General features: G+C 42.2%; 1 protein-coding gene and 1 long non-coding RNA gene across 6 annotated transcripts in view; one reads left to right on the forward strand and one right to left on the reverse strand.

Annotated features, from left to right (window-relative positions):
* Window positions 1-26,295, forward strand: part of mylk4b (myosin light chain kinase family, member 4b) — a 28,607-nt gene extending 2,312 nt beyond the window's left edge. The window contains exons 2-14 of one of the 5 annotated variants that reach the window (XM_037470560.2): window positions 2,735-2,984; window positions 18,635-18,716; window positions 19,096-19,462; window positions 19,569-19,765; window positions 20,727-20,832; window positions 21,539-21,632; window positions 22,414-22,523; window positions 22,607-22,748; window positions 23,002-23,072; window positions 23,159-23,287; window positions 23,389-23,620; window positions 24,843-24,891; window positions 25,001-26,295. In XM_037470560.2, the coding sequence (XP_037326457.2) occupies window positions 2,735-2,984; window positions 18,635-18,716; window positions 19,096-19,462; window positions 19,569-19,765; window positions 20,727-20,832; window positions 21,539-21,632; window positions 22,414-22,523; window positions 22,607-22,748; window positions 23,002-23,072; window positions 23,159-23,287; window positions 23,389-23,620; window positions 24,843-24,881 (1,819 nt within the window). In that variant the 3' untranslated portion in view covers window positions 24,882-24,891; window positions 25,001-26,295. Of the gene's footprint in view, window positions 1-2,734; window positions 2,985-5,420; window positions 5,854-16,679; window positions 17,389-18,634; window positions 18,717-19,095; window positions 19,463-19,568; window positions 19,766-20,726; window positions 20,833-21,538; window positions 21,633-22,413; window positions 22,524-22,606; window positions 22,749-23,001; window positions 23,073-23,158; window positions 23,288-23,388; window positions 23,621-24,842; window positions 24,892-25,000 lie in introns of those variants that run through there. The other 4 variants (XM_037470561.2, XM_037470563.2, XM_062563615.1 and 1 more) reach the window with 4 other exon arrangements.
* LOC134132197 (uncharacterized) lies at window positions 2,839-6,971 on the reverse strand. Its single transcript, XR_009956722.1, has 3 exons — window positions 6,578-6,971; window positions 4,119-4,247; window positions 2,839-2,963 (listed from the first exon to the last, which is right to left on the reverse strand). It is a non-coding gene; the product is annotated as an uncharacterized LOC134132197 (long non-coding RNA).
* Window positions 26,296-26,418: the final 123 nt, after the last annotated feature.

A 26,418-nucleotide genomic window follows, 5' to 3' on the forward strand; every position in this document is an offset into this window, starting at 1 on the left:
TTTATTGCTGTCTTTTATAGTGGCTCTCTTCTCCACGCTCTCCTTTGTCCCTGGCTTGTACAATAAGCCTGTTACAATAAGCCCTCAGCTATTAACAGAATCTGAGACAGCATTTGGCGTCGGTCCTGAACATGGAGAAACTATTTAACAGTGACAAAACATTGTGATGATGCCTCTTCCGCTTAGCACGGCTGTCATAATCAGCACTTGCTGTGCGCATGGATTTAATCCCCCTATGGACGACCAGTGTGTAAGAAAGAAGAAAGTATCCTTTATTAATCCCCGTAGGGAAATGATTGTCTGCATTTAGCTCTTCCCACACAGTGGGAGCAGTGTGCTGCTTTAAAGGCACCAGGGGAGCAGTTAGGGTCTTGAGTGTTTTGCTCAAGACACCTTTGACACAGTGCAGGTTTCGAACTACAAACCCTGCGGTTAACAGAGCATCCTCTCTATTCCATGTGCCCCACGCACTCGCAATGAATGAATGAATGTGAATAGGTAAGGTTGTCACACCGATGTTCTCTCTCATCATTTTGCTAATGTGGCAGGTTTAGCATTTTATGCGTTTTTTGAGGAATGCTTCCTACTTTTTTTCTCCCCCTTTTAATCATCTAAACACACGCTTGTGGACTTATTCAGTCTTCTGGGGCCTCCATGATTCAGTGCTACTTTAAGAGCTATGAGACTCATGCGTGGCTTCCTATCGGTTACATGGAGGGATTATGTTGGAGAAGACAGATAGGAATCCCCCAGCCGTTTTATAGAGGCGGATTACCAAGGGCCGCCAAGCTAAATAAATATACACAAACTACAGCATTGCTTAGTCATTGATGCTAAAGCTACTGGCATGCATGAACAAATAAAACACAGCTACATACCATACACAATACCCTATTGTAAGGGGGTTCAAAGCAACAACCGCAATAAGTCCAAGTGACCACTATTAAAAGCAATATATTCAGCTTTAATTCTTGTCTGACGGGTTTTCAGCGATGTGTGCCATCCGTTTCTGGCGATGGCGCGCTCCCTGACCCTCGCCCTTTGCTACGGGGCACCCAAAAATAAAGCCCTTTAAAGTGGGTGACCTGGGTCAAGCTGCCGCTCACAAGCGTTGGGAGTCTTCTGATCTCCAGCTGACTCTGTAACAACAGGCATACAAAGTACAACATTTAGTAGTGGTCAGGTTGGACACCTTGTTGTTTGTCTGTTGTTTGTACTCAGCTCTTTTACTCAGTAAAACTATATAGATGTAAAAAATACTACAAATAAAACATCTGCTTTTAAATGTTTAGAAAACTAAAGAGCACATGTGCTACCGGTAAAATGTGATATACTGTATGTGCCTGTAACATGTAACACAGTGGAACATTTAGACATGTTAGATTCATACTGGATTTGGAAAAATGAGTCTACTTCATTTGCTTACAGTTAAGTAAAGAGTAGAGTGCTCACTTTGGCACAAACAACCACTCATCAACATCTGCAAATGAGTAAATAATGTAATATAATAAGAGCTTTGTTAAGATGTGCAGTTTGGCCTGAAGGGTACATCAGGCCTTAATCTATCCAGTCATTGTTTTTACTTAAATTAGAATTCCAATATTATGGAAATACCTCGTCATGAACACAGCCATTAAAATTATTCTCTACCTTCAACCATTCACCTTTTAGTTAGCAACATTTATCTGCACAGTTGGTGCATCTGCATTCCAAACCCATTCGCAAGTAAATTAATACAATTTAGGAAAAAATAAATCATATAACGAGTAAATAAATCACAGCATCCTAAAAGTCCAACATAAAAAACAGTGACAGGTGTTTTGGTTTCAGCATTTGTGTTGAAATCCAACACTGAGATTCGGAAGAACAACCCTGGCTGCAACACAGTCGGTGCGCTGTGCTGAAACTACCCTCACTCTACTCTGACCTCTGTAATTGTCAAACAAAATGCAGGACATTTACACTCTGGAGGTATAAATATCCCCTGTGATCCTCCATGACTCCCCCCCCCAAAGGCTCAACAGGTAGAAAGAAGCAGAAAACCAGCTGTCACCCCGCAGGCGTCAGGCTGGATTTCTTCAGCACATCATCAGTCATCCCATTTGGATCAGACACACTGCTGCCCTCGGGGGGCTGGGTCCAAGCATATGGTGGCCACTGCAATCTCAACAATGCATATCAGGAGTGGGCAATTAGATGAGGCATTTTGCAATACTGTTTCTACTGTTGCAGCAGTGTCGTCAATGTATTCCGATTTTTTGTGTGAATTCGCTGACCCCAAAGTCATTTTAAGGTCAAATTGAAGGTCTTCAAATTGCTTATTTGGTCAAAGTAGCTTTACACACACACGTACATACAGTATATATATATATATTTAAACGAGCTTCGACTCAATTACTGCTTGAATTATGAGAAAACGTATTTTCAAATTCCCCAGAATCCCAATGCCTAAGATTTTTTTTTTTGCGTGATTCAAACCTGAATATGTGAAATACATAAATAAAGCATCAAAATATTAGCAAATATATCATCAAATATTCACAATTAAAAATCTGGCACCAGAAAGTTTTATATGCCATAATTCATTTTTGGACTGCTTTGAGCAATAGTAGATTTGATCCATATTGAAGAGCTGATGTGTGGATGGATTCATTGTGAATTTATTTATTTATTAATATATATATATATATATATTGGTGAACAGACGTTAATATACAGCTTGTTGTAATTTCAGGTCAGACACGACTTTGTGTAATGAGTCTATTTCCGACAAGAAGAATGTCAAACTCACGTCACCTGCTGTTCCTCCCCCAATGCCCATGTCCCCCATCGTTGAAAAGATGGAGGGGCTGAAGGCCATCCGCAACCGCAGCAACAGCCTCCGCCTGGGCCGACTGGCCTTCTACCGACACCTGGAGAAGGTGGAGACCATGCGCTGCTTCTGGGAGCTCAAGCATGTGGAGCTGGAGGGGGGGAACCAACAGGTAACAAGCACGGCCTTCAAGTGGTTTCGATTTGATGCCTGTGTGAATCGTGGAGAACTTTCCCCATACTCCCGGTTGCTTCCTTGTATTGTTCCTTTAGATGCGTAGGCTTCAAACTGATGACCTGAGTATTAACTCTGCCACCCTACTGCCATATTTAACTGCACCTACTTGATCAAATCTCGAAATGCTTATTTCTCCAAGAAAAAAACATGCAGCTTGCTTTTCACAAATGAATGTCAACCCATGGGTTAAAAGCTGTTCCAAAGAATGCAGCAGTGTTTTTTAAAACTATTCACCAGCAATAAAGTATGGCCAATAGAATGGGGAAGGCCTTTTTAGTGCGTCACACAGTGAGTATTTACCGGAGTTAGATTACGTTTTTTTTAGGTTAATGACTGAGCCACAATTAGCAGTCTGTGGTGGGCGGCAGGAGGAAGAAGGGAACCGAAATAAACCACAGCAAACTATTCTGGTTCTCTGCACCTGTTCACAGGCCCAACGAGCCCCGGCAGGTGGAATAAAGCAAGCTCACTAGAGGGCGCTGCAGATCTGTCTGATAGTCCTCCACACACAGCATACACACACACACACACACACACACACACACACACACACACACACACACACGCACGGTACAACACAGATCGAAATGAATGTTTGGCGCACACACATCTGGTTGCCACATGATGGCGGCACCGGGCCAGTAGGCCGTGCTCATTTGGGAGAATAAATGCAGAGGCCCTGCACTCTGCAAGTGTTACAGTTAAAGCATCCAGAGAATATGTCATGTATTCATTTCAATTAGTGATGTGGTATCAGTAACTCCACAAAAATATTATGTTCCACAAAACAACCATGCAATCATGTAGGCTGGCTCACTATAAAAAGTACTAAACAGTAATACTTAACCTTATGTTTAATATCGAATGATTGTAACTCACATACTTTTTTTTCACATTTCGACACTGAAGCCGCCAATGGCAAGATTACATTACTAGACATCAACTCAGTTCACACCAGACACGCATATCTGGATTCAAACACTGGGCTGGGATTGATAATGAGGAACTGAATGTAAATGTCCGTCGGAGTGATTAAAAAGTGTGAAGTTAAATTTTCTTGTGTACTTACCAGATGGTATATTTTGTCCTACTGGTTACTGGGCAGCTGCTTTTCCGGTCATTACCATCATTTCCACAGTTCTAAGGTGTATAGAAGTTAACCTGAAGCATGAGAACCGGTGACCATTGAAGCCGATCTCTGTTGATGAAAGAAGAGGAAAGTGATTTCACATCACGCTCTGGATTCCGTTCCCTCCGTCTTTCGTCTTGTCCGACCACATACCGCAGTGACCCCCACAGAGTGCCTGGTGGAAACCTTCCAGTTACACGGGAGGCGCTGTGAGTCAATAACTCTCACACCTTTCTCTCTATGTCTGACCTCTGACCTCAGTTGCGTCTTTGCACCAGCACCGTGTTCCTTTGAACTTTTCCTCTTTTCTGTTCTCTCTCCTCGATTAATGACAACACACCGCCCCACTCGTCCCAAACACGCATTATTAAGATGACCCCGTTACTCTGGCCACGCTCTGGACAGCGGTTCTTATCAGATTTCCTCTTATCTTTCCCCTGGGGGGTCCACACTTCGTTACCCCCCTTTGACCTTACCGGCCCCCCACCTGCTGCTGCTTGTTTAATCATGAAAATTCTTTGACAATCTGCAAGAAATGGGTGACTGAAAGATATATTTTGTCTTTTATTTCACTAATCCCAAGTTTTTTGTAGAATTACTTATTTTTCTAGATCAATACGGCAATGACCACTCTCTACAGAAGGATGGGATAGTGTAATCTTTGTTGCTGCTTGTACGATTTTCTTTAAAATTCAAGCTACCAAGCAGACAGACAGCTGTTGCACACAAAAGGAACCTCTGCTGTCCTCTGCCGACAGCACAAATAGAAAGGATCTGTACATTTGTGTCTGTTGGTGGCTCCTTCTGAACATACAGTACCAGTCAAAGGTTTGGACACACTTTTTCATTGAATTGAATGAGAAAGTGTGTCCACAATTTTGACGGGTAATACGCATAAGAATAGGAGTGTTTGTATGTTTTTCATAATTCAACATCGGAACTTAGCATTTTGATCTCTCTCCCCATCTTCGTCAGTCTCATTTTTACTCTGCACCTAAGCATTTAACTAATGCACCACACAGCTGCAAGTTTTTTAATCTACAAGAGTGCGCAGTCATCGTCCTGCCTGCCACACGGCGCTAAACACAGGCAAAGGGACTGCCTGACAGTTATACTTAGGAGCACGCATGCGTGCGTCGAGTGCTGTGTCTGAGATACCTCAGGGTTCTCACTAACATGCCAGCATGTGATTCTGCGTACAGCAACGACAACCCGAATCCAACGCCACCTGTCCCCTTCTCGTCTCGGAGAAGGCATGTTCTCTCCTTTTAGGTCCCGGGGGTGGGAGGCAGGGAGGAAGCCGCGTGGCGGGTGAATGGTTGGCTTGGTGGACAGGTGGCTGGACAGCAACAACTCAGTGTTCTCGTACGAGTCCGCGACTGAATGCACAGCATGAGCCCCGCCATTTCATAATCATCGGCCCGTGCCAACAGCTCGTTGCCTGCCGCCTGAGAATCATTCTCGCCGACAGGCTGAGAAAACACAGAGAGCCTGTACAGGCAGACAGCAGGGGGGCAGGAAGAGGAAGGTTCCCATCATGGAAAACGTCCTGAGGGATAAAGACATTTGGATATTAGGGAGTGTGTGTGTGGTGGCCACTTTCCTGTGGGGACGGCTGTGGAAACTATTTTACGCCAAGAGGAAGGGAAGGACCGCAGCGCCTGCGGGCGTACAGGTAACAAAGCACGAGGAGGGTCCGTGCACCTGCGCTACCTGTGAACAGCAGAATCTGGGAACGTGCCAGAGGTTCATTGACTCTGAATGAGCAGCAGAGTGGTTTTGCGAATGACGTTGTTTGTCTGCTGTCGCGTGGGGGATTATAGCTGAGCCTAACCAGCTGCAGGCCTGCATGAAGCGGAAATTAAGTAAAAGGATGTCATCACATTATCGCCCCTGCTAACGCTGCCTGAATGCCAAAGGTATTCAAACTAGATGGTTGCTTCTCTCTTTCAAGGTTTTCCCCGTTCTGACCAAAGCTGTTTTTAGCTTTTAGTCTTTCGGTCGAGAAGTTGTGTTTACGTTGTGTTTGTGTGTAGCTGGCCGAAGTTCTTTGCATCAAAACAATAAGCTCTTTTTGCCCACTTTCAGTATTTTTAAATATTACAACAGTAAGTGGTGCATTTTGGTGCACATTATAAACTCATAATCTCATACATGACTGAGTCAACATACCCTTGTCAGCTCAGGCCTTGTCTTTTTTTTCTGCCGTTAAAGTAAGATCAAGAGCAGAATTCAGAAAGAGGAAGACACTTTTATTGACAACAAATTAACAGATTTAGAGGACTGGAGCCATTGGAAAATGAGTTCCCTAAATCATGATTTTGCAGCAAAGCCCTGTCTGGTGGAGCAGAGCATGCATTAGCTGCGCACATTGCGTTTATGTGGCATGATAATCATACCTTTGACTTTTGAAAGAAGACCCTGGACAATCCGATCTCAGCAATGCTGGTTCTATCTGCTGGTGTCCTGGTTTCTGCTTTCACTCTGAGAAGAGAGTTTGTCTTTCTGGGGATGTAAACGGGTTGACATCTTTCAGACTTTGTCTTGGATAAGCAGAGAGATGCTGACTAAGCTGGTCTTTGCTGTCAGTAAAAACGAATCAGCTGAGGAGTCCCTAAGATCTTCATCATTCTTGCTGTTGCGTTGAGCTGCTGAAGTGAACTGAACGTGTCGCTTTGACACCATAATGCAGCACCAATAGTTTTTGGCAAGTAAAGCATCCAGCTGCAGCCGGCATGTGAGCACGGGACAGCAAATGGAAAACATTACATCATCTTACGTGCGTCACACTTGTCACCAGCAGTGACGTCTAAATTCTGTTCAAGAGCACTTCATTCACATGAGCCTCTGCTTTTATTTGCCTCTCCGATTTTGCTGATGAGCTCCTCCTACCCTGAACCTGCAAGGCAGGACAGGGACATGCACACCGAGCAGGCCCGGCTCGAAGCCAGGGGGCCGTCACACTGCCCATATTATGTTTGCTACAACGTTATTATTATTCCTCATAAAGTGAGACAGTTGTTATAGCCTGTCAGGCTCAAGGGTCTTTGGACTACTCAATTTATCTCTAATGTATCATCTATGCCACACAGTTTGTTCCAAATATGTCAACATAATGGGATGTCATGTTGGTTTAAAGTTGAATAAAACGGTGTTACATGTATAATAGACCTGATTGTTCTCAGGAGTCAAGTTGAACGTTGTAAAATGTGGTTGCAGAACAGGTTGATTCAGTTTAAGTGACCTCTGTCCAAGGTGCTGAAACAACCCTGTAACTTATTACAGGATTTCTTTAGATAAGTCGAATTCGTAAAAAAGCTCCACTAACCTGAACACACGTGAAGGACCTTCTCCTTCAGCTACCGGTTTGAATACAAAACACCAGTCAGCCGAAAAGGTGACAGTGATAGAAAGATGGGTTCATGAGAGTCGGATCAGACTGAGCTCTTCTTAAAATCTTCGAGTGTTTATGTCCACACAACACAGAAGCTTGTGATTTAACATAAACAACTGTTTGTTTGTTGTTGAGATAACAATTTAGTTACTCGGTGTAGTTTCACCAATTGGCATCCTCACAGATGACACTGATGAGAGTGTGCCATTTTATGTTTTATTTTGCACTTTTTTCAGTGTTGTGTTATTTATATGCGTCAGCTGTGAGTCACATGGGGGATGTGAAAGGCTAAGAAAGGTTCGATAAGTCATCCATTGAGGTCCACTGTAGCATGTCTTGTTGAAAGGACATACAGTGCGAACAAAGGGTTTGGCGTGACGCAAACACGCGTAAGCATGTCTGACGTGACTAGGGCTTCTCCGGCCCCACTCACATAACTCGGGACGAATTTAGCACACAACGACCGGAGGAATGGAGGATAGGAGCCAGAGTATTTGTGATGGATTTAAATATTTATCAAGACAAAGACGACTGTAGATGTGCGTGTATTATTGTTGTATTTATTAGTGCTTGCCATTAAATTACATAAAAAGTGGAAGTTGGAAGATAGTAGAAGGATTTCCCACTGAAACGGAAAGTTGGATGACATTGAGTCAGATGTATCAAGTATTTTCCTCCAGTTAATTATTTTTCGAAAAGAAAGACTGGAATTCAACAATTATTTATTCATTTTCATTTATTCATATTGCACTCATCAATTGCACCCACTATTTAACAGTAAATATTTGCAACTTTATTTGTTCGCTACTTAGTGGGGACTTTGATGAATTAACTGTAACTAATTAAAAGTAATTAAGTAATTCAAAAGAACATAAATAAAGGACCCATTTTACTCAGAAAATATGTTTTTACACAGATAGATGAAGTTTTGTAAATGACCCTGACTATAAATATCTTGAGTATGTGTTTTTTTATTATCTGTGACAATATTGACTCAATCATCAGCTATTCAATGTAACAGTGCATTAATGTACATTGATCAGACACACACAATAATATTGAAGGAAAGGAGGCTTGCAAGATTTGTATTTTTTAACATGTCTCCTAGCACTGTGTGTCTCCCTCCGTGTGTCCCTGTGTGTTGTCCCTATGTGTCTCCCTGTGTGTCTCTCTGGAATGAGGACTCTGAGGATCGTGCTGTTTTTGCCTGCACTCCACTGGCCTCGCGTTGGTTTCCCGTTTCAAGCGTTTGCGTAACTCATTAACAGCCCCGTGCCGATACATCAGGGCCTGATTTACACACGCACACAAACCAACTCACACACACACACACACACACAAGTGCTTTCTTGCCTTTGCCCTTGTTGGGTCGCAGAAGTATGATTATTAGGATAAATTGAATGTATATGTGAAAACATAATGCTTCTTAGGGAATTAGAGTTTTGTCCCAATCGTAAAAAGTTTACTAAAGTTCAGCTGGACTCCTCCTGCTAGTATCGTACATTCTGAGAATGAACCACTGCCTTTCACAGGCATAACACTGAGCCAACAAGAAATCTCCTAAAACGACAGCGACACAAGCAAAAAACATGCATTCTGTCTAAACCTATGAGTTGTGAACAGCTGACAGGACCCAATTGCAGATAAACTTCCAGGATTTACTGATCCTATAAAAGGCACAAAAGCTTGAGCAAACATTGAGGTAGACAAGGGATAAATATTGAAAGGCAGCCCAAACACGCAAAGATCGTCAAAAAAAAATCAAGCAAAGGTTCCAAAACAGGCAAGTGTAACAGAATGCCAGTTTATCAAGGAAATAATTTGAACAGGCCTAAATATCTACAGGGCTGAAAAGAAAACTGGGAACAGGTGAGCAGGTGGGTGGAGAGGGCCAGGTGTTATTGAGTGCTCTGCTACTTATAAGGACAGATTTGTACTGTAATGTCATCATCAATGCTCAGACCGAATCCCACGGAAAGGCAGTCGGCTACTGCACATCGATTTGTGGATGTGTCTGGATGTAGCTGCCCCAAGAGTTAGACACGTTCAAGCTGGATCTTAAAAGTCTGTCAGGGCACTAGTTATGAGGAGGATGTGGGGATGCTGCAGGACCTATCAAATTAGGCATCACTTCAAAATGATAATATAAAGAGATAAGGTGTGTGTGCGGGTTGATTTTATTAAAGTATCAGTGGCTGTTTTTGTGGCTCTTTTGCTGGAGAGGTCAGATGTAGTGACTGAGGACAGGAGGACATGTTGGTGAATAATATTTTAAGAGATACATGAATCTACGCTGGGTGGTGTTTATGATCTGTCACCATGTAGGGTAGATCTTACATGGCAACCATAACTGTTTGGCTTTGTGTAAATAACGTGGCACTAGCAGAGGACTCTTGGGCCGGTGGCTCTCCCCTGCCACCTTGTGGTAGTAAGACGCAAATGCACCTCTATAAATACAGCTTATTAAAGTCAGTTTACCATTAAACAAAACATGAAATGAAAGTTACTGCATACACTGCAATTATGCAAAGTATGCAATTAAAATATCATGCAACATTCATTTTGCACAAATTGACCAAATATCCATGCAATGCAATCCTAAATAAACAACAGCATCATAAACAGAGTAAACAATTAATAATAGCAAATGGATAATTACAGTAATATATCTATGTACTTGTTTCATTCATACATTTCTTCACACCATGAGTAAGTCCATTTTTCTCAAGTTGTAACTTTATACCACCAGTTTGTGTTGACACTGTGACACTGAGAGGTTGAGGGAGAAATACGAGCCTCTGCTTAAATCCTCCACTAAGCCCCGCTGACTTTTTGTGTGTAGTGTTTGCGTGTGTTTGGGGGGGTGGTGGGGGGATTGACATTCATTCCGCTAGGTCAGAGGTTGACTTTTATCCTAAATCCCCTTTGGAACACCAGGCCCAGTTGTTTTCGTGTGATATAACGCTGACAGAAAACAGGTAATTCACAGGGACAACTTCCCTCCACCTGTACACATACTAAACTTCTGCGAGAACGTTTCCTTTAAACATATGTACACAAGTCAGTGTCATGTTTGGCTTTAAAGCCAGAGTGGTTATCTGAGGAGTAAATAAACTAATTTATTCTGTGCATTAGGATTATTTTCATGACTTTTGACAGAATACTGGCCAACGCAATGGGCCTGTAATGATCTAGACCAGTGGCTCTCAACTGGTCTGGCTCCGGGACCCACCATCACCCCTTAATGACAGGCCGCGACGGAAGGAACATTCTCAACATCTCAAATTTATTCAAAATCAAGTTCATGAGCTGAAGTTTATATTCAGGATGTTTAATTATCCTAAAAACCCAATGTCTCCCCCATATCAGAATGGTTTGACCCAACCTGGCAGCTGCTGAAAACATGGACGACAAGCCAGCAAAAAAAAACGACACTCCACTACATTAAAAAAGTCCCTTCAAAATAAATTCACAGGATGATCACAGGATGTTTTTTTTTAATTCAAATTTTAAAAAAAGAAAAGAAATTTAAAACGGTGGGTTTTTACCAGTGGAGAATCACTGATCTAGACTACCTACCTTACCATCTTTGTTTTTGATGACCGGCACTAACAGAACATACATCATTGAGTCTGGTAACAAGATATGAGTTGTGAGGGCGGTAAAACGAATGGGAAGAAGAAAAGCTATCCTCTGTCTTGCATATTTTAGATGTTCAGCAGTAATATGGTCTAAACCACTTGCTTTGCCATAAGCCAGCTTATTTATAGCTTGATACATCTCTTGACATTATTGCCATTGACACATTCGTCTCAATATCTTTCACCTTGTATAAACCCTGCGACAGCCCATGATTTAAAAGCTTTTATTCTTGTAGTAGGGCTTACTTCATACAAAGCACTCACTACATCATTATACATGGAGCAGAGCTCTCTCCTATGCTCCACATTCTTACAGTTGCATCTCTAGGTAGATGAATATTCCATACAGATATATCTGTGCGAGCATAAAAGGCTACAAGTCCTCCTTTGTGAGAGTTGACCGGTTTAGTTTTTCTGCATTGACACTTATTCCAGTACCAGGAAATCATCAACATTTATTGACATAGAAAATTTTATATGATTAGTTGTTGCTGCCCCATAAAGAATGCCCATACATCCAAATGAAGCCTGTGCATCAGCTATACTTATACAATGGTCCAGCCATGACATGGCAAACAATGAGCAGGTGTCTGAGATGTCTGCATTCATTTCTCCAATGACATGTATACTAGAGGAAGTTTTATCTTAAATATAGGAATTGATGAAGGTAAGCCTATTTAGATATTCATCCTCATTGAGTGTAGACATTTAGAATGATGAATTCCTTATCATTGTGAGTAAACTGTACTCCAATGCCAAAGTCAACACCAAGCCTGACCACATTTATCAATGAGTCGAGCTTCTTATTACATAAAAATAGCTACACTCCCTGGTATCCTACCTGAACTATTCCCAATCTCAGTTGTAGACTCCCCAGTTATCATTGAGAGAGTTTACTTTTCCAAATCGTGCTTTGCTAAGAATGTCTTTTGTAGTATCTCACAAAGGTTGTCAACCACCATGCGGCGAGCTTTATCCCCTGCATCGTGGCCCACACGGTTGTATGAAAAAACCTGAATAAACTCATAGCACCAGCAGGCACAGATATCCCCCCCACAGCGAGGGCAGGGTTTGACTCCCGCCTTGCGCGGCTCATAATAGCGCCCCGTCTGGCCACAGCTTCGGGGTGTACATTTCATCAACCTCATTGCATTCAGCAGATACTTGAGTTGAATCTGCTGCGGACAGTCTCAATCTTTTGAGAAGGTAGACAGATAAAGTTTCAGTATCTAGATGGGGCGAGAACATAGTAGCAAAGACACTTAGTCAACTTGGTCTTCAAATGCTAATTAAAATGCTAATGCTAATGCTAATAAAAACACTGCTTCGAGGTGTCGCAGGTAGAGCGAGAAAACCCCTGCTCAAAGTTCTGTGGAAGCGTGGAAGGCTGTCTGATGTCACAATTTTGGGGAGGCGATTCAACAATGCCTTTAAGCAGTAGTTTGATGGCTGCATTCATGAACAAACTTGGTGAAGCAGGATCTGGACACACAGATGCCACTCTGAATGATGAATAGGTACTATTTTAAATGTGTCGTTGATGTCTACTTTGGACAGCCATGCTCCTTGTCCTGCTAGTTTAATAAATTTAATGGCATTGCAAACCGAGGCGTAATGAAGGCGTAACAATTCGGGCGGAATGAGGCTGATAACGCTTGCCAACTGGCCGAAACGGGGAGGAGAATACTTACCTGTTGCTACACCTATGGGACTTGTGCAAAACACCGAAATTGGAGAGGATATGAAAGGGGCAAAGACTTCCTCCTCACTTCTTTCTTGATCACCTGACCTGGGGCACTTACCATAGATTGCAGATTTCTCGCTACATGTTGCCGTTGGCCTAGTGAGGACGCAAACCCTTTGAAACGACAGTTCACTTGCAAATGCCTAGATGTCTATTGGTGGCAGTCAGTCACCATGGTGGCGACCAATAGACCGCCTAGGCCTTTCGGCGCCTTTCCAGGGACTGCAGGCGAGCATCAACACTGGCACTGGCAACTGCAGGGTGAAAAAAATGGCGTTGTCTCTGTCCGATGGGGCGGGAATCGCGGGTGGAGAACGCGCCCGAGACGTGACGTATTTTCTTTTTTCCTGCGTCGCTTGGGATGCACCCGCCTTCTTGGCTTGCTTCTGCCCCGGTGCTGGCAAGTGATCGACTACGTCCTGGCTAACTGTCCACCTCGTTAGCTCACGTAGCTCGGCGATCGGGAGGTCTGGAGTTGCCATTACGCCATGCTCTCCCAGTTGCTGCCAGAGAGCTTCTTGCTTCTGCTGCACACCAGATTGCTGAGAGCCACCTCTGGGTGACCATCAAGAATGGGCGCGACCTGGGTCTCCCTCTGATTCCGACATTGTTTGAATCACCACTACTTCCAGTTGTGACCTGGATGCGACTTCAACAAGACATTTGTCAAGCATTTCTGTGTCACAGCGCAACTAAAAAAAACACAGCATTTGAATATTTGGACAGACGTCACAAGTAGCATAGACACAGTATATTGCATGATTTACTTTCCGGCTTGTCATTGCACATTTTATTGCCAAGATGAAGAAATGAAGAAAAAGACGTAAAACAAATAAGCAAATAAGCATTTGCATGTTAAAGTGCATCCCTAATCACACATTTTGACAACCTTTATTTGGCCCTTTTTTGGCCCCTGAAGGGAACCCCCTTAGATACAAATGTAAAGAAAGACAGGCTTTACAATGCATTCATCTGAATGCAATTATTCTTGGTCTCAGTAAGGCCGTCTGGGTGAGTCATGATGATGGTATGGTGGATGCTTTGTGGCCAGGGATGCCATTTTGGGGATGGGCATGGATGATTCAGGGATCTGAGAGCTTGACCAGTGCCGGGGAACATGCCAGTGATCCTGTCTCTGGGCTGCTGTCAGATTGCCCGAAACGTTTCGTTCAAAGTGCACAGTACCCCAAAAGAGAACATTTGGTTAATTTTATTTTGGGTGTCTGTGAGAGAACACACATGGTTGAACATTTGAATTGACAGTTTGTTTTCCCGCACCAGTGGTGTTGTGTTCACTTGTGGCTGTCCGTGTGTGTTTGTGTCGTCGTTGCAAAAAGGAACCACGATGGAGGCCACTCAGTGAATCTAATCAAGTGTATTTCTGTCTGTCTCTGGACAGATTCAGCGAGTCACAAACGTAGGAAATGGATAGTTGAGTTCTTAATGAAGTCAGGGTTGGGTGTGGTCAAAGCAATTCAGCAGTGGGGGTGTAATAATTCATTTCTATAAAAGATATACTGGACGCAAAAGTTTTTTCTTTAAAGTCTGTCCAGTAAAAGGTAAACTAGTGGAGACAATACGGAAATACCCAAGGACTTGGAAATGTGTACTCAACTTGAGTAAATGTACTTACTTACGCTTCTGCTGGCCAAACTACAGCATTGTTTTGAATGTGGACTCAGAACAGAGCCTCTGGTGTGAGGCAGGAGTTTCTATAAAGTCTATTTTTGTGTCTCTGAGCTAAAGCTTGTGTCATTTATGTTGTCCAGCGCATTGCACTGTAACGATATTGGATTACTGGACAGTCCGTGGCGCTAGAATAACTGAGCATTAAGTATTATCTGTGTCATTCTGATGAGTAACTGGATATGTGTGCGGTGAGAGTGGTGAGGCCCCGTCACTCTCATTCTTAATCTCTGCTCCTGTACCACACCGGCGCCTACTTTGCCCGGATCAGCCTTCTGTCACGATTTCAGACATAGGAGGTTCGGGCGAATAAGCTCACAGGGAGTTCCCTCACTGAGACTATTGTTATCCACATGGGGGACACATGACTTTATACCATAGCCCCTGGCCACAGGGTCAATAGAACACAAGTTTTAAAGGCTTTAGTCAATGTTTCATACTAGCAAAAGATCCAATGATGTCATGTGGAAGCCCAGAATAAACGTCAGAGTTAAAGACAAAATAATGGAGCATTTAGCAGCTTGAGAGTGAGATTTGTAACTACTAATGAATACTAAGGTTTAAGGTTATGTTGTGTTTATAGTTAGTTTGACAAAAAGTAAATTAATGCTCCTTTACGTGTCAATCAGTTTGGTTAGCTTTACCAAGGAATCAGATTACGGTTGCTGTGGTCACTCGCTGTGAATTCTACATTGCTTAAAGTTTCATCACGGCCAATTAAAAGTTAGTACTTTAAGTCCATGTGTCTTTTTTATGGTAAGTTTGCAGAGTGATAAAAGGTAGGCTACAGTTCAATAAAAGCACATTAACCATCTTTTTAGGTTTTTTACTCATCCAATGCCTCAAAAGCTTAAAAGAAACATATGTTGTCTAAATATAACATTCTATACCTCTCACACATTTTTTCTTTTCCTTTCTTAAAGAGAAATTCAGTTATCTGACAATTGTGAGTGAAGACTAGTTTTCAGTAAATCTTTAAATCTGTTGGTATTGACCGGAAACTGATATTTATATATACAAAGATATGTCTCCGTCCTGAAGACATTGTTCACAAATTTCAGGAAAAGCGGCCCTTTAAATCCTTTAATAGAGACTGCACGTGTGTTTTGATGTACTGTACTGCACAGTGACCTCTTTCAATCCAACCATACCTGGTAAATAGGCCCCGGGCGTACGAGTGATAAACCTGACCAGCTGTATGTACTGGGAACAGTGGGAGGGATAGGTTGGCGTCCCGTGCTGACAGATGGGTGCAAGTATAGAAGCGCGTGTCACCCGTGCCCACTCCAGATATCGCTGTATTGAGACATGGAAAAGCTTGAGGACAATGCAAACAATCAGTTATGTCTCATTGAGCACTAATGGCTGCTGTCTGTTCGTCTATATGAACTTTAGTGTGTATCTGCTTCAGTTTGTCTCTCTCTGTATCAACAGCTCTTCAGTGTAAGTGGCATCATCCAGTTTCCTGTTTTCTTCCGTTGTCTTGTCCCTCCAGCTGCATTGATTCATTTTGGAAATGTTGCAAACTAGACTTAATAAACTAGACTTTTCTTCTTTGCATATATAGAAGGTGGAAACCTTGTGGAAAACTTATTCCAGTCTTGAGTGACCTTCTTTGCATGCCGTACATCTCCCTTTTTTTCACTCCATTTCTACAATATTCTTTGTAAAATAAAATTGAATAAGTGATAGTAATTTGAAGTGGTTTTAGCAAGTATACAGATTACATTTGTGCAAAATGCTATAAACCATTTTTTTAAACATACGTTTGGCAACTATGTGGCACTGGAGTAGGTTGTCCTTTTTTTTATTGGCTGAACATTTTATTGTCCGTCATACTTCAGGACCAGATTCCTCGGATTCTGACACCTGACTGAAGAGCTTTTGAAGTGTCTCAAATGTCACATAGCGATCGTCTCAAGCATCTCCCCCTAACTTATATCCACACCAGAGCCCCCCACTCTTATCACTGGCCACTTACAGGGCCTGACGTCCGCGGGGGCTGCACTTTATTTTGGAGTACAGCCATTTGCTATTCTTAAAACTCAGTGGTGCAGTGCTGAGGGAGAGATCTCTCTTCTCCCTCCACTTCGTTTTCTTCTGGTGTAGGCATTGTCCAGTATTATGTTTCTTGTTGCAAGCAAAGAGAACGTACTTGATTAGTGAGTGAAAGCTGTTTTAGTGTATAATTGTCAGGGGGCCTGCTTCACATCAGTCATGAGCTCCAGCATTGTCAACTCTTTAGCGAAGGTCTATGATCCAAATCCTCTTCATGGCCAGAAGACCAGTGGAAGAAGGAAGCTCTCTCTTAGTGGATCAGTCAAGTCGCAAGCCTCTTCACCGTCGCCCTCCTCCCCTCACGATGCCGCGCTGCGCCACGTGGAGAGCCGAATGGACTCGCTGAGCTCTCAGATGGAGCGCCTGCTCAGCATGCAGCAGTCCGTTCTGACCCGGCTAGATGGCCTGTCGCTGGACGTCAGGGGCATAGGTCGGGATCTGGCACTGATGCATGAAGGCGGCGCCGGGGGGAGACGCGGCTCTCGGGGTCAGGCGGCATGCGGAGAGCTACATGGCACCATTGAGAGGGCCGGCGAGCAGATGGAGAGTCAGGGACGCAGGCTGGACGGGGTGGAGAAGCTTGTGGAGGGCACCCAGCAGGTGATCAGCTTTTTTGGGGAGGTATTGAAGAGCTCCAGGCTCGTAGAGCTACTGTTCAAACAGCCCGGAAAGAAGGCCAACAAGAAGGTGAGAGACATCAAACGCGAGGTTTTCGAGCCAGATAAGGCCTCAGGATCCAGGGTTTTTCCATCTGCTGTTCTGTTCTCATCTCTGACGTGCGGTACTTTGAGGAAGGTGCAGCGCGATGTTCTCATATTTGTTCTATTACTGTCTGTGTTGCCAATGTCGACATAGTGAGAGGTCTAGTTACATTGTGAACATATCTACAGATGCAGTAAGTGTAGTTTGAAAGGTTGCAAATCATCTAGAGAGAATGACCTGTCTGCAATGATTTAATAATTGGCAGACTTTAAAACCTGAGGATTTTGCCGGTAAAATGCATAGTGGGAATCTTTGAACAGGGGTTTTAGATTTCCTCTTTGAATAACAAGTTGGCAGTCATCCCTCAATGTTCTGATATGACTACATACCCATCTATTATTAGCTCCACTGCACTTCAACATGTCATTCTCTGTATGTTAAGTAATTTTCCTTTGTGCAGTGATTGTGATTTGTCTCAGAGGTGTGAATGATTAGAGTCAGACTGCTAATCTTATCCAAACGGTGTCTGTATCAGCACAGCAGTGGATTGGAGTGCATCACAACAGGCTCAGTTTAATCTGACTCGTTCTGAAGCATTGTGCATGTTTGCATTTCTTAATCTCTTGGTTTTGAAACTGTGCAGAGCATCGCTGAATAGCTTCATGCTTCCTTGTTTTTTTGGGACACCAGAGTATGTTTGCGTTTCAATTGGAATATTTTGAGTGCTTGAATTCAGCTATTTTTAACGAATGTGGTGAAGCAAACAGATTCATGCATGAGCAGACAGATTCAATGACACAGAAACTGCAGCAGGGCTAAGCTGAACCTCTTTTCTACCATCCCCTAAGCATTGATACTGCCCTGTTTTTACAATATTTAATCACAATATAATAAATGAGGCAAAAGGCAAATATAGCGGTTTCCTGTGTTGTCATCATGTCATGCTACGAATGAAATTTGACCTTTGATCTTTCTCCTGAAGGAGGTATCCATTTATGCTTGAGTTACAGGGTCAACCGCAGCAGCAACACTTTGGTTTGAGGTCACACTTATGTATAAATGAAGACACATGAGACTTAAGTGATAAAAAAATCACGCTAACCTGGTTGGAAAGAATCACGTCTTTGTTGTGCCAACATATAAGTGCTCTGATTTAAAGTTTAGTCCACATCTGTCACTTTGTAGATCTATTATCTCAAGCTTTATCTGTGTTTCTTGTTTCTAAAACCAGGCAAAAGATGACAAGGATAAAGCCAAATTGAGCCAGAAGGGCTTAAAGGCCCAGAAGAAGAGGAGACCTGCAGATACGTCTGGTAGGCTCAAACAGGAAATAACGCTCAACCTCAGCTGAGTTCTGAGATGAGACTAGATGTACACAGCACCTGCATCTTTTGACTCCTGGATTAGATATAGATTATAGCCTGACCTATACTGGGTTTAAGCCTATTTAAATTTTGTATTTTGATGTTTAAAAAGCGAGTTATATTTTAGCAGCTCTCTTGAGCTCAAAGCTATTGCATGAAAATGAAATTAGCGTTTAATGGGCGTAGCGTGGGTAGATTTGATCTCTTTGTCATAGATTAAAGACATTTAGTACAACACAATTGAAATTTACAATGTAATAGAAGTAAAATGTCCATACTGAGTGCCTCATTTGGTTTATGGTTATTTGCTTGGTTTTCCCCATGTCAGACACTTTGTCGCAGAATGAGCCTGTGCTGCAGGAGCAGGTGGAAAAGCTCAACAGGCAGAACTCTGAGCATTCCCATGCAAGGGTCGACGCTGGCAATCACAAGGGGGAGGACAGGGGAGGTGGGGTAAGAAGACAGGAGTCCATCGGGCTCAGATGCACCAAGGACATTGAGGAGGAAACGGCGTGGATGGTCTTTGATGACTCAGAGTCAGAGGAAGATGACAAAAAGACAGAAGAAGGGACTGGAGAGGCGATGGGTGATGGGAAGAGAAAGCAAAAAGGGGAGGGAGAAAAGTCATCCAAATCAGAAAAAGCCCCGAGTATCATCCTGGATATCTGCAAGAGCTCTCTCCAAACACAGGACAGGTAATAACTGTACCAATGTTAGAAAAAGGAAGCAAATTTACTAAAGTAAAATAATCAGGTGCTCAATGTTTTTCTTTTTCTTTTCGCGTGATGTGGCCACTGGCAGTAAACGTTGTGTCACCGAAGAGGAGCTGGCAAAGGACGACCTAAAAAAAAGCAGAGTGGGAGACAGTGAAGTGGAAAGGGGTGATGGGCCGGGGGTTGAGGGGGACGCGCCTCAGGCATCCAAATCGGAGGAAGTAAAGACGGAGGTGGGCGAGGAAGGGAAGGAGGCAGAGTCAGCAGTGAAGGAATTCATCATTGGTAAGGCATTGTGTTTTTTACAGTGCATGAGACAGTCCAAGAGGACACTGTGGTCATATACCTAGTTTTAGCGGGGGATACATTTTACTCATTAATCATGTATAACCTTCAATTTAGATGAGAATCAGGTTTATATATATTTTTGCCACAAAAAGGATAAGTTGATTAGTGAGCAAGTTGTACTTTGAAGTTTTGATCTGTGTTATATCCTGTCGTGTGTGTGTGCCCTTTCCATAAACATATGCACTGTTTTTTGGTTGTTGTTTATAGGCACTGATGCATTACTGGCTTGATATATAGATTAAATCTGATTTAACATAAACTCAGTACCTGTTGGATACGAGCCTTTTCCATGTGGGTACAGAACTGAGCCAAAACCAAGTCCCAACCTGACGATTCTGCCTAGATAGACAAAGTGTAGTTCCAGAGTAATTACACTTTTTATCTTGGGTATGCCTTTTTTGGAGCAGAGGCGAAAAAAAGAATATTGGCAACCTGGGGTGTCCACTTTCCTTGTTTCCAAATGTCAAAAAAATAAATAATCAAATACAAAAAAAATTAACCAGTAAAATTGAAAACGTTGAAGAAATTGTGAAATAGTTTGAGCACATGCCAGTAGTTCAGACTGAGCTTTGATCCATTATTGATGTATGCAGACATCAACTTGGAATTGAATGCACTTTGTCCTGCTCTCATGTGTCTCTCCACGCAGACACATCAGACGTCGGTGATATTTAACTTTTTGTTCCTCAGACTTTGAAACAGCTCAAATATCAAGAACATGAGCTAAGATGTCAGTCGCCGCAGCTGGCAGAACCGCTAATGCGACTTTGGCATTCTACTATTTTGATCCACTTTTTTTCTGTGGAACAACTTTGACACCCCCGTTAAGTCAGAACTTTCTGTTTTCAGCAAACAAAAACTATTCACTTAATTTTGTCATCCTTTACGGTTTCTTCAGAAGCAAGCCCTCCACCATTGGCACCTTTCGACCACCGCATTGTGACCCCCAAACCCCATCAGATAGCCAGCTATTACACCATCAACAAAGACGAGGTCCTGGGGGGGTGAGTATCTCTAAATGCCAGGCACCCAAGAGTTAGTCCTACTTTGGCTCTGTTCCGCATTAAACACGTCGGCCCTCTCTGATAGAATAACAGAAGATCTCACAGCCTGTGAGAGACGCCTAATTGTTTTTTCAAAGTCCTTTTTATTGTCCCTCTAAAGGGCGTCTGACTTAGTGCCTCGGAGGGCTCTTGTGAAATGGCAGACCTCCCTGATGTAATAGACAAGGGTGAAATCCTGCCAACAGATTACCCCTGTGCACGCAAGCACATTGTTCAAAGTACGGACATAATAGCACAGCATACAGCCTTAATTACTCTATGACCGAAGGTGCAAATTATGATGATTAATTATTATTTTCATGATACCTTTGTTCATCGACTATTGTTCCCAATGACAAAAGCCTGGACCCCAAAATGTCTTAAAATAGATTTAGTCCAACCAACCAGTCTTACATTGAAATGAAATAGAGAATGTTTTTTATTTGAGATTTTGGCTGTAGGAATTATTTGATTTATTTGACCTTAAATTGTCCCAAAATTCGTTTTGAATTTTTTTTCGTATTTTTGGTCAATTGCAAATATATTTCACCTCGTGTTTTTATAAATCCCAAATCTCATTTTTGGGATGGTTCTTTTTCTTCTACTGTGCCAGTAGCATTAACTCATGTGCTTGACTCTTCTCTGTTTTTCACATTTCTTTCATCAGGGGACGTTTTGGACAAGTCCACAAGTGCCTAGAGAACTCGTCTGGTTTGGTCTTGGCTGCCAAGATCATCAAAGCCAGGAGCCAGAAAGAGAAGGTGCATGAACAATTCACCAAATAATGCTGAATACGTAGAATTTTTCAAAGCCAGTCGAATGGATGGGCACTTCCATCGTTGCTAAGCACCATGAATGATTACGGTTTAAAAAAAGATACAGTTCAACGGCACGAAAGGTGTTGGGCAGTTTGTCAACATTTTTGTATCTTTCTTACTCCGGGTCGACCAAAACAGGTCAGATATCCGATCGTAGCTCGGTGGTTACATTATCATCTGCGATTGAAATGGCTCACATTGTTGTCAGTGGTCATCCATGAAATAAAAGACAAGCCCAATACATGACAAACATAGTTTATGCCACCTGAACAAGCACCTGATGCCAACAGATCTGAATTTGTTCATTATCTGCACCCTCTTTGCAACTCATACCCTGCGAAATTGCCATGTAAGTGTTTCACATACAAGGAATTGGCCTTTTGGTGAAAATCTTTTGTGGGTATTTTCACCCAAAATGCTGAACTGATGCTCTACTGAAGTGCTACTTTTCGAAACAATGCGCTGCTTGATTTTTGATAAACGGTTGATAAAAATGAATTGATCTGGTAGATGATGGTTCTCTTGGTTTTTATGCTAATGAACTTTCAAACATTTGCTTGTCTCAAGTCTGTGAATACCTCCACACACACACACACACAAAGCACTGATCCTCCTTCATCATGGCTTGTGTGGGATATGGGACATTATGTGTGCACCCTTTGTTATAGTGTCCGTTTCTCCCTCATTTGTATTTGTCTCTTTCCTTTGTCTGCTTTTATCTCAGGACGTGGTGAGGAATGAGGTGCAGGTGATGAACCAGTTGAACCACGCCAACCTGATCCAACTGTACGCCGCCTATGAGTCACGCTATGACATCATCCTGGTCATGGAATAGTAAGTTAGGGCACGTGCGTTCGTCTTAGTATATTTGTCCTCTTTTGTCGATACAACAAACTAACAAGCGTTGGCTTTGGCAGTGTGGAGGGAGGAGAGCTGTTTGACCGCATCATTGATGAGAACTACAACCTGACGGAGCTGGACACGGTGCTGTTCATACGCCAGATCTGTGAAGGGCTGCAGTACATGCACAAGATGTACATCCTACATCTTGACCTCAAGGTAAACCGACTTGAACTTAGAATCTCGTATTCTCAGGAATATCCCACTTTCACAATTGACTGTGTTTTTTAATCATACACCAGGTTTTTTGTTGCTATCTTCCCAATTATTGAGGCTGCAACTACTTTTTTTATCTATTCTAATTTATCTATTGTTAAATTCTGCCAAGTAAGATCCCTTGGTGTGTTTTAATCGGCTTAGATACAAGCTTAGATACAACCCTTCATAATCCTCATCTGTTGTTCCATTTCAGCCAGAGAACATTCTTTGTGTCAGCCGAGCTACTAACAAGATTAAAATCATTGACTTTGGCCTGGCCAGGAGGTAAAATCTTACATATATTTACTTTCACAATATGACCTTCTCAGCCAGAAGATGTAATTCGTATGTTTCTGGTTGTCCTTTGACAGGTATAAACCCAGGGAGAAACTGAGGGTAAACTTTGGAACACCTGAATTTCTAGCTCCTGAAGTCATCAACTATGAGTTTGTTTCATTTCCCACTGACATGTGGAGCCTGGGCGTCATCACTTACATGTTGTGAGTTGTGCGGGCTTTTTCACAAACACATATGTACATGTATATACATATAAATATATGTATCCTAAAAGTTTGTATATATATGTATCCTCTCTGTCCAGGCTGAGTGGATTGTCTCCGTTTCTGGGGGACGATGACAACGAGACCTTGAACAACATCCTGGCCTGTCAGTGGAACTTTGAGGAGGAGGAGTTTACAGACATCTCGGTCGAGGCCAAAGAATTCATCACCCTTCTGCTGGTAAAGAGCAAGAGCTGGAGGATGAGCGCCACAGAGTCACTTAGGCACCCCTGGCTGTCAGATCGGAGTCTGCACTATCGACTAAATCAGAAGGTAAGGGTTGAGACCAACATAATGTTAAACAGAGCTGTTGTGGTAAGAGCTCTCAGGAACGTTAATACCTTTTTGTGTCCATTGCATTGGACGTAAAACTATCTAAAGCACAACAGCTGGCAAATCAGAGCTCTTCATAATTCTCTGTGGGGGATATTTTGGTGGCATTTATGTTGCAATAATTGTGATATGTTTAGGTCCATCAAAAGTTGCTTTTCATGCAAATAAAAAAAATGTTGAGGTTCCATTTTAAAATGAATCATTCAAACATCTATTTTGTTACACAGCAGTCTAGCGGACAGGGACTTTTAAACCACCAGGACAACCCTGACATTGAAATTATTTACAATTTCAAATCAATTTAAAGGGGACATATTATAAAAATTCCACTTTTTTAGTGTTACTACACATTAATTTGGATCTGGACTTGGAATAGCCAGCTAGCAGCATGAAGCAAATGAAGCCCTCATGATGCGCTGTGGTTGGCTGCACAGATCCGCACAAATCTGTACATAACGTCCCAGCCTCAGAAGATAACATTTAAGTTTACAAATGGAGCTTTACTCATGTAGCAATTACATCTTATTGGTGTCCCGTTACTTGCATTTACATAATTGTTTTTAACAAACAGTAACTTACATTAACACACTGTATTTGTTACATACTCGTACATGCACACACTATGCGCATACAATGGGTCCTTTAACATTGATTGTTCATTTGATTGACCATTGAAACGTTTTGAAGACTTGAAGACTTTTATGAACAGGTGCATTAGTGAAGATACAATCAAACGTGATTAAATTAGCTCAATAAAGTTTCCTGGATATGACATATTCATTTTTTTATATTTGATTTAAAAGGGACATGTACAGTTCAAGACATCAATGCCACCATTTGACGCACTACACAATGCTTATTTGCATCCGTAGTCCCTTGGCAGCTCAAAGAAAAAAAGGATAGCACAATAACCAACAGTCAAAGACATAATGCAAAGAAAAAAATACTGAAGACGTAGAAGACACACAATTCAAAGCTACACACTACCACATCACAAATGCATATTTGTAATTTAAAAGTAAGTCATAATTCCATATACAGTAAGTGTGTCAAAGCCCAGCAACAATGAATAATAATTTAAAAGGAATAATAGAAAAAACAAACAAAGTGTTCATAAAGTTTCTTTCTGCATTGCACTAATTTCATCATCCTCTCATTGCAGAAAAACAAGTGCCACCCCACACATGTTCCTTCTCCATAAGGCCAGACAGGTATTTTCTAATAGTTAGTGATTCATTTTTCTGTCAAAAGCAAGGTTTCTTCTCCAGCCGGCTGACTACAAACTTTGCCTTTTTCTTTCCTCCCTCCTGTCCCTTGCAGAAACACTGTGAGGCCCTCAGCATGCCTTCTGACAATGTGGGGCCCTGAGCTCAACACTGGACCAATGCTGACGTACCTGTATGGCTACTGGAAAACTACTCTTGCATCCTCGTGTTAGCTTCGCAGCTTGTAGTTCTGACCTGCGTAGTGTAGAGCCCGCTGGAGAAGAAGAGACTTTCCTAACACCACCATTAAGTGACAAATCAACTAGCTAGCATGAGTGCTAGCATGCTTGCCACACAGCGTGAAACGTCCTCCTGAACCAGCCGTTATGGTGGTGTGTAGACCAACCTGTATTGCAACGGTGAATCCAAAATATTAGACGCTAAGGGCCTGCCACTCCCATGACTTCCACATGTAGTGAAAAGGGAAGAACTGAAAATCACCATCAAACAGACACTGTTATTCTCCCTCTGACAGTGAGCAGTTTGTCATGTCGTCATGGTTTGTTGCATGCTTTGCACTTTTTGTCCTAATTCCTCAAGATTTAGCAAACAACTGCATTAGACTGAAAGCTAGTACTCGATTAATATATTTTTGTGAATACCGATATATATATATTTTTTTTCTTTCATTTAAGTTACAAGTCTTATAAAATGTTATTCTTTTTTGAGCATACAGTTTAAAAAACCCTTTTGAACTTGATTGAAGTTGAAGTCACACCACATTAATTTATTCTGTACAGTGTGTAACACACCTCATACTCTCATTCCCCTGAAGAGTGAAGATATCTCACGACTGAACACTTTCGCATTCAAGCCATTTGCAGCCTGCGTTTCTAGTACATCTTCACTGTAGACCGGATTGCCTCCTGTTTGTTTTCACGCCACTATCTCACCTTTGCTTTGGCAGTATGCAGTAACCCTCTCACCTTCCATGAAGGCACAACGAGCAACAGAATAATAATGTAACTCCTGATTATCACTGGAGTGGATTCTTATGTTCATTTATTTACTGGTTCAACACCAGACTGTACATGAAGTGCAAAGCTTCTTTATTCAAGATGGGATTTCTTTCAGGGCCGACAAACAGGACCTGCACGTACTGCAACAACAAGAGCGGAGGTGACAAGATTCATAATTTATAACCCTGTACTTTCTAAGGCGCGGGAAGTCGGATGAATATTTATCACTCAGTTATGTTGGTTGCTCCACTTAGAAATGAAACATCTATGTGATCTTTAATACTTGTTTATTGGAATTTCTGATACCGTTTTCAAAGTTTTCTTGTGTACTAATGAGACATAATTAAATGTAGAATTTGAATAAGCAAATAAAGAGAGCACATTAAAAACACGTGAAGTGTTGAAGTTACTGTGTATTCCTTTTACTAAACCTTGAACGTTAAAGTTGTGATTTGCATGAAAATAGCACCAAGTTTTGTAAACGTTCAAACAACTGTGAACTCACACCGGGACT

The sequence above is a fragment of the Pungitius pungitius genome, chromosome 7 (assembly GCF_949316345.1).
Source record: "Pungitius pungitius chromosome 7, fPunPun2.1, whole genome shotgun sequence".
Taxonomy (NCBI): Eukaryota; Metazoa; Chordata; class Actinopteri; order Perciformes; family Gasterosteidae; genus Pungitius; species Pungitius pungitius.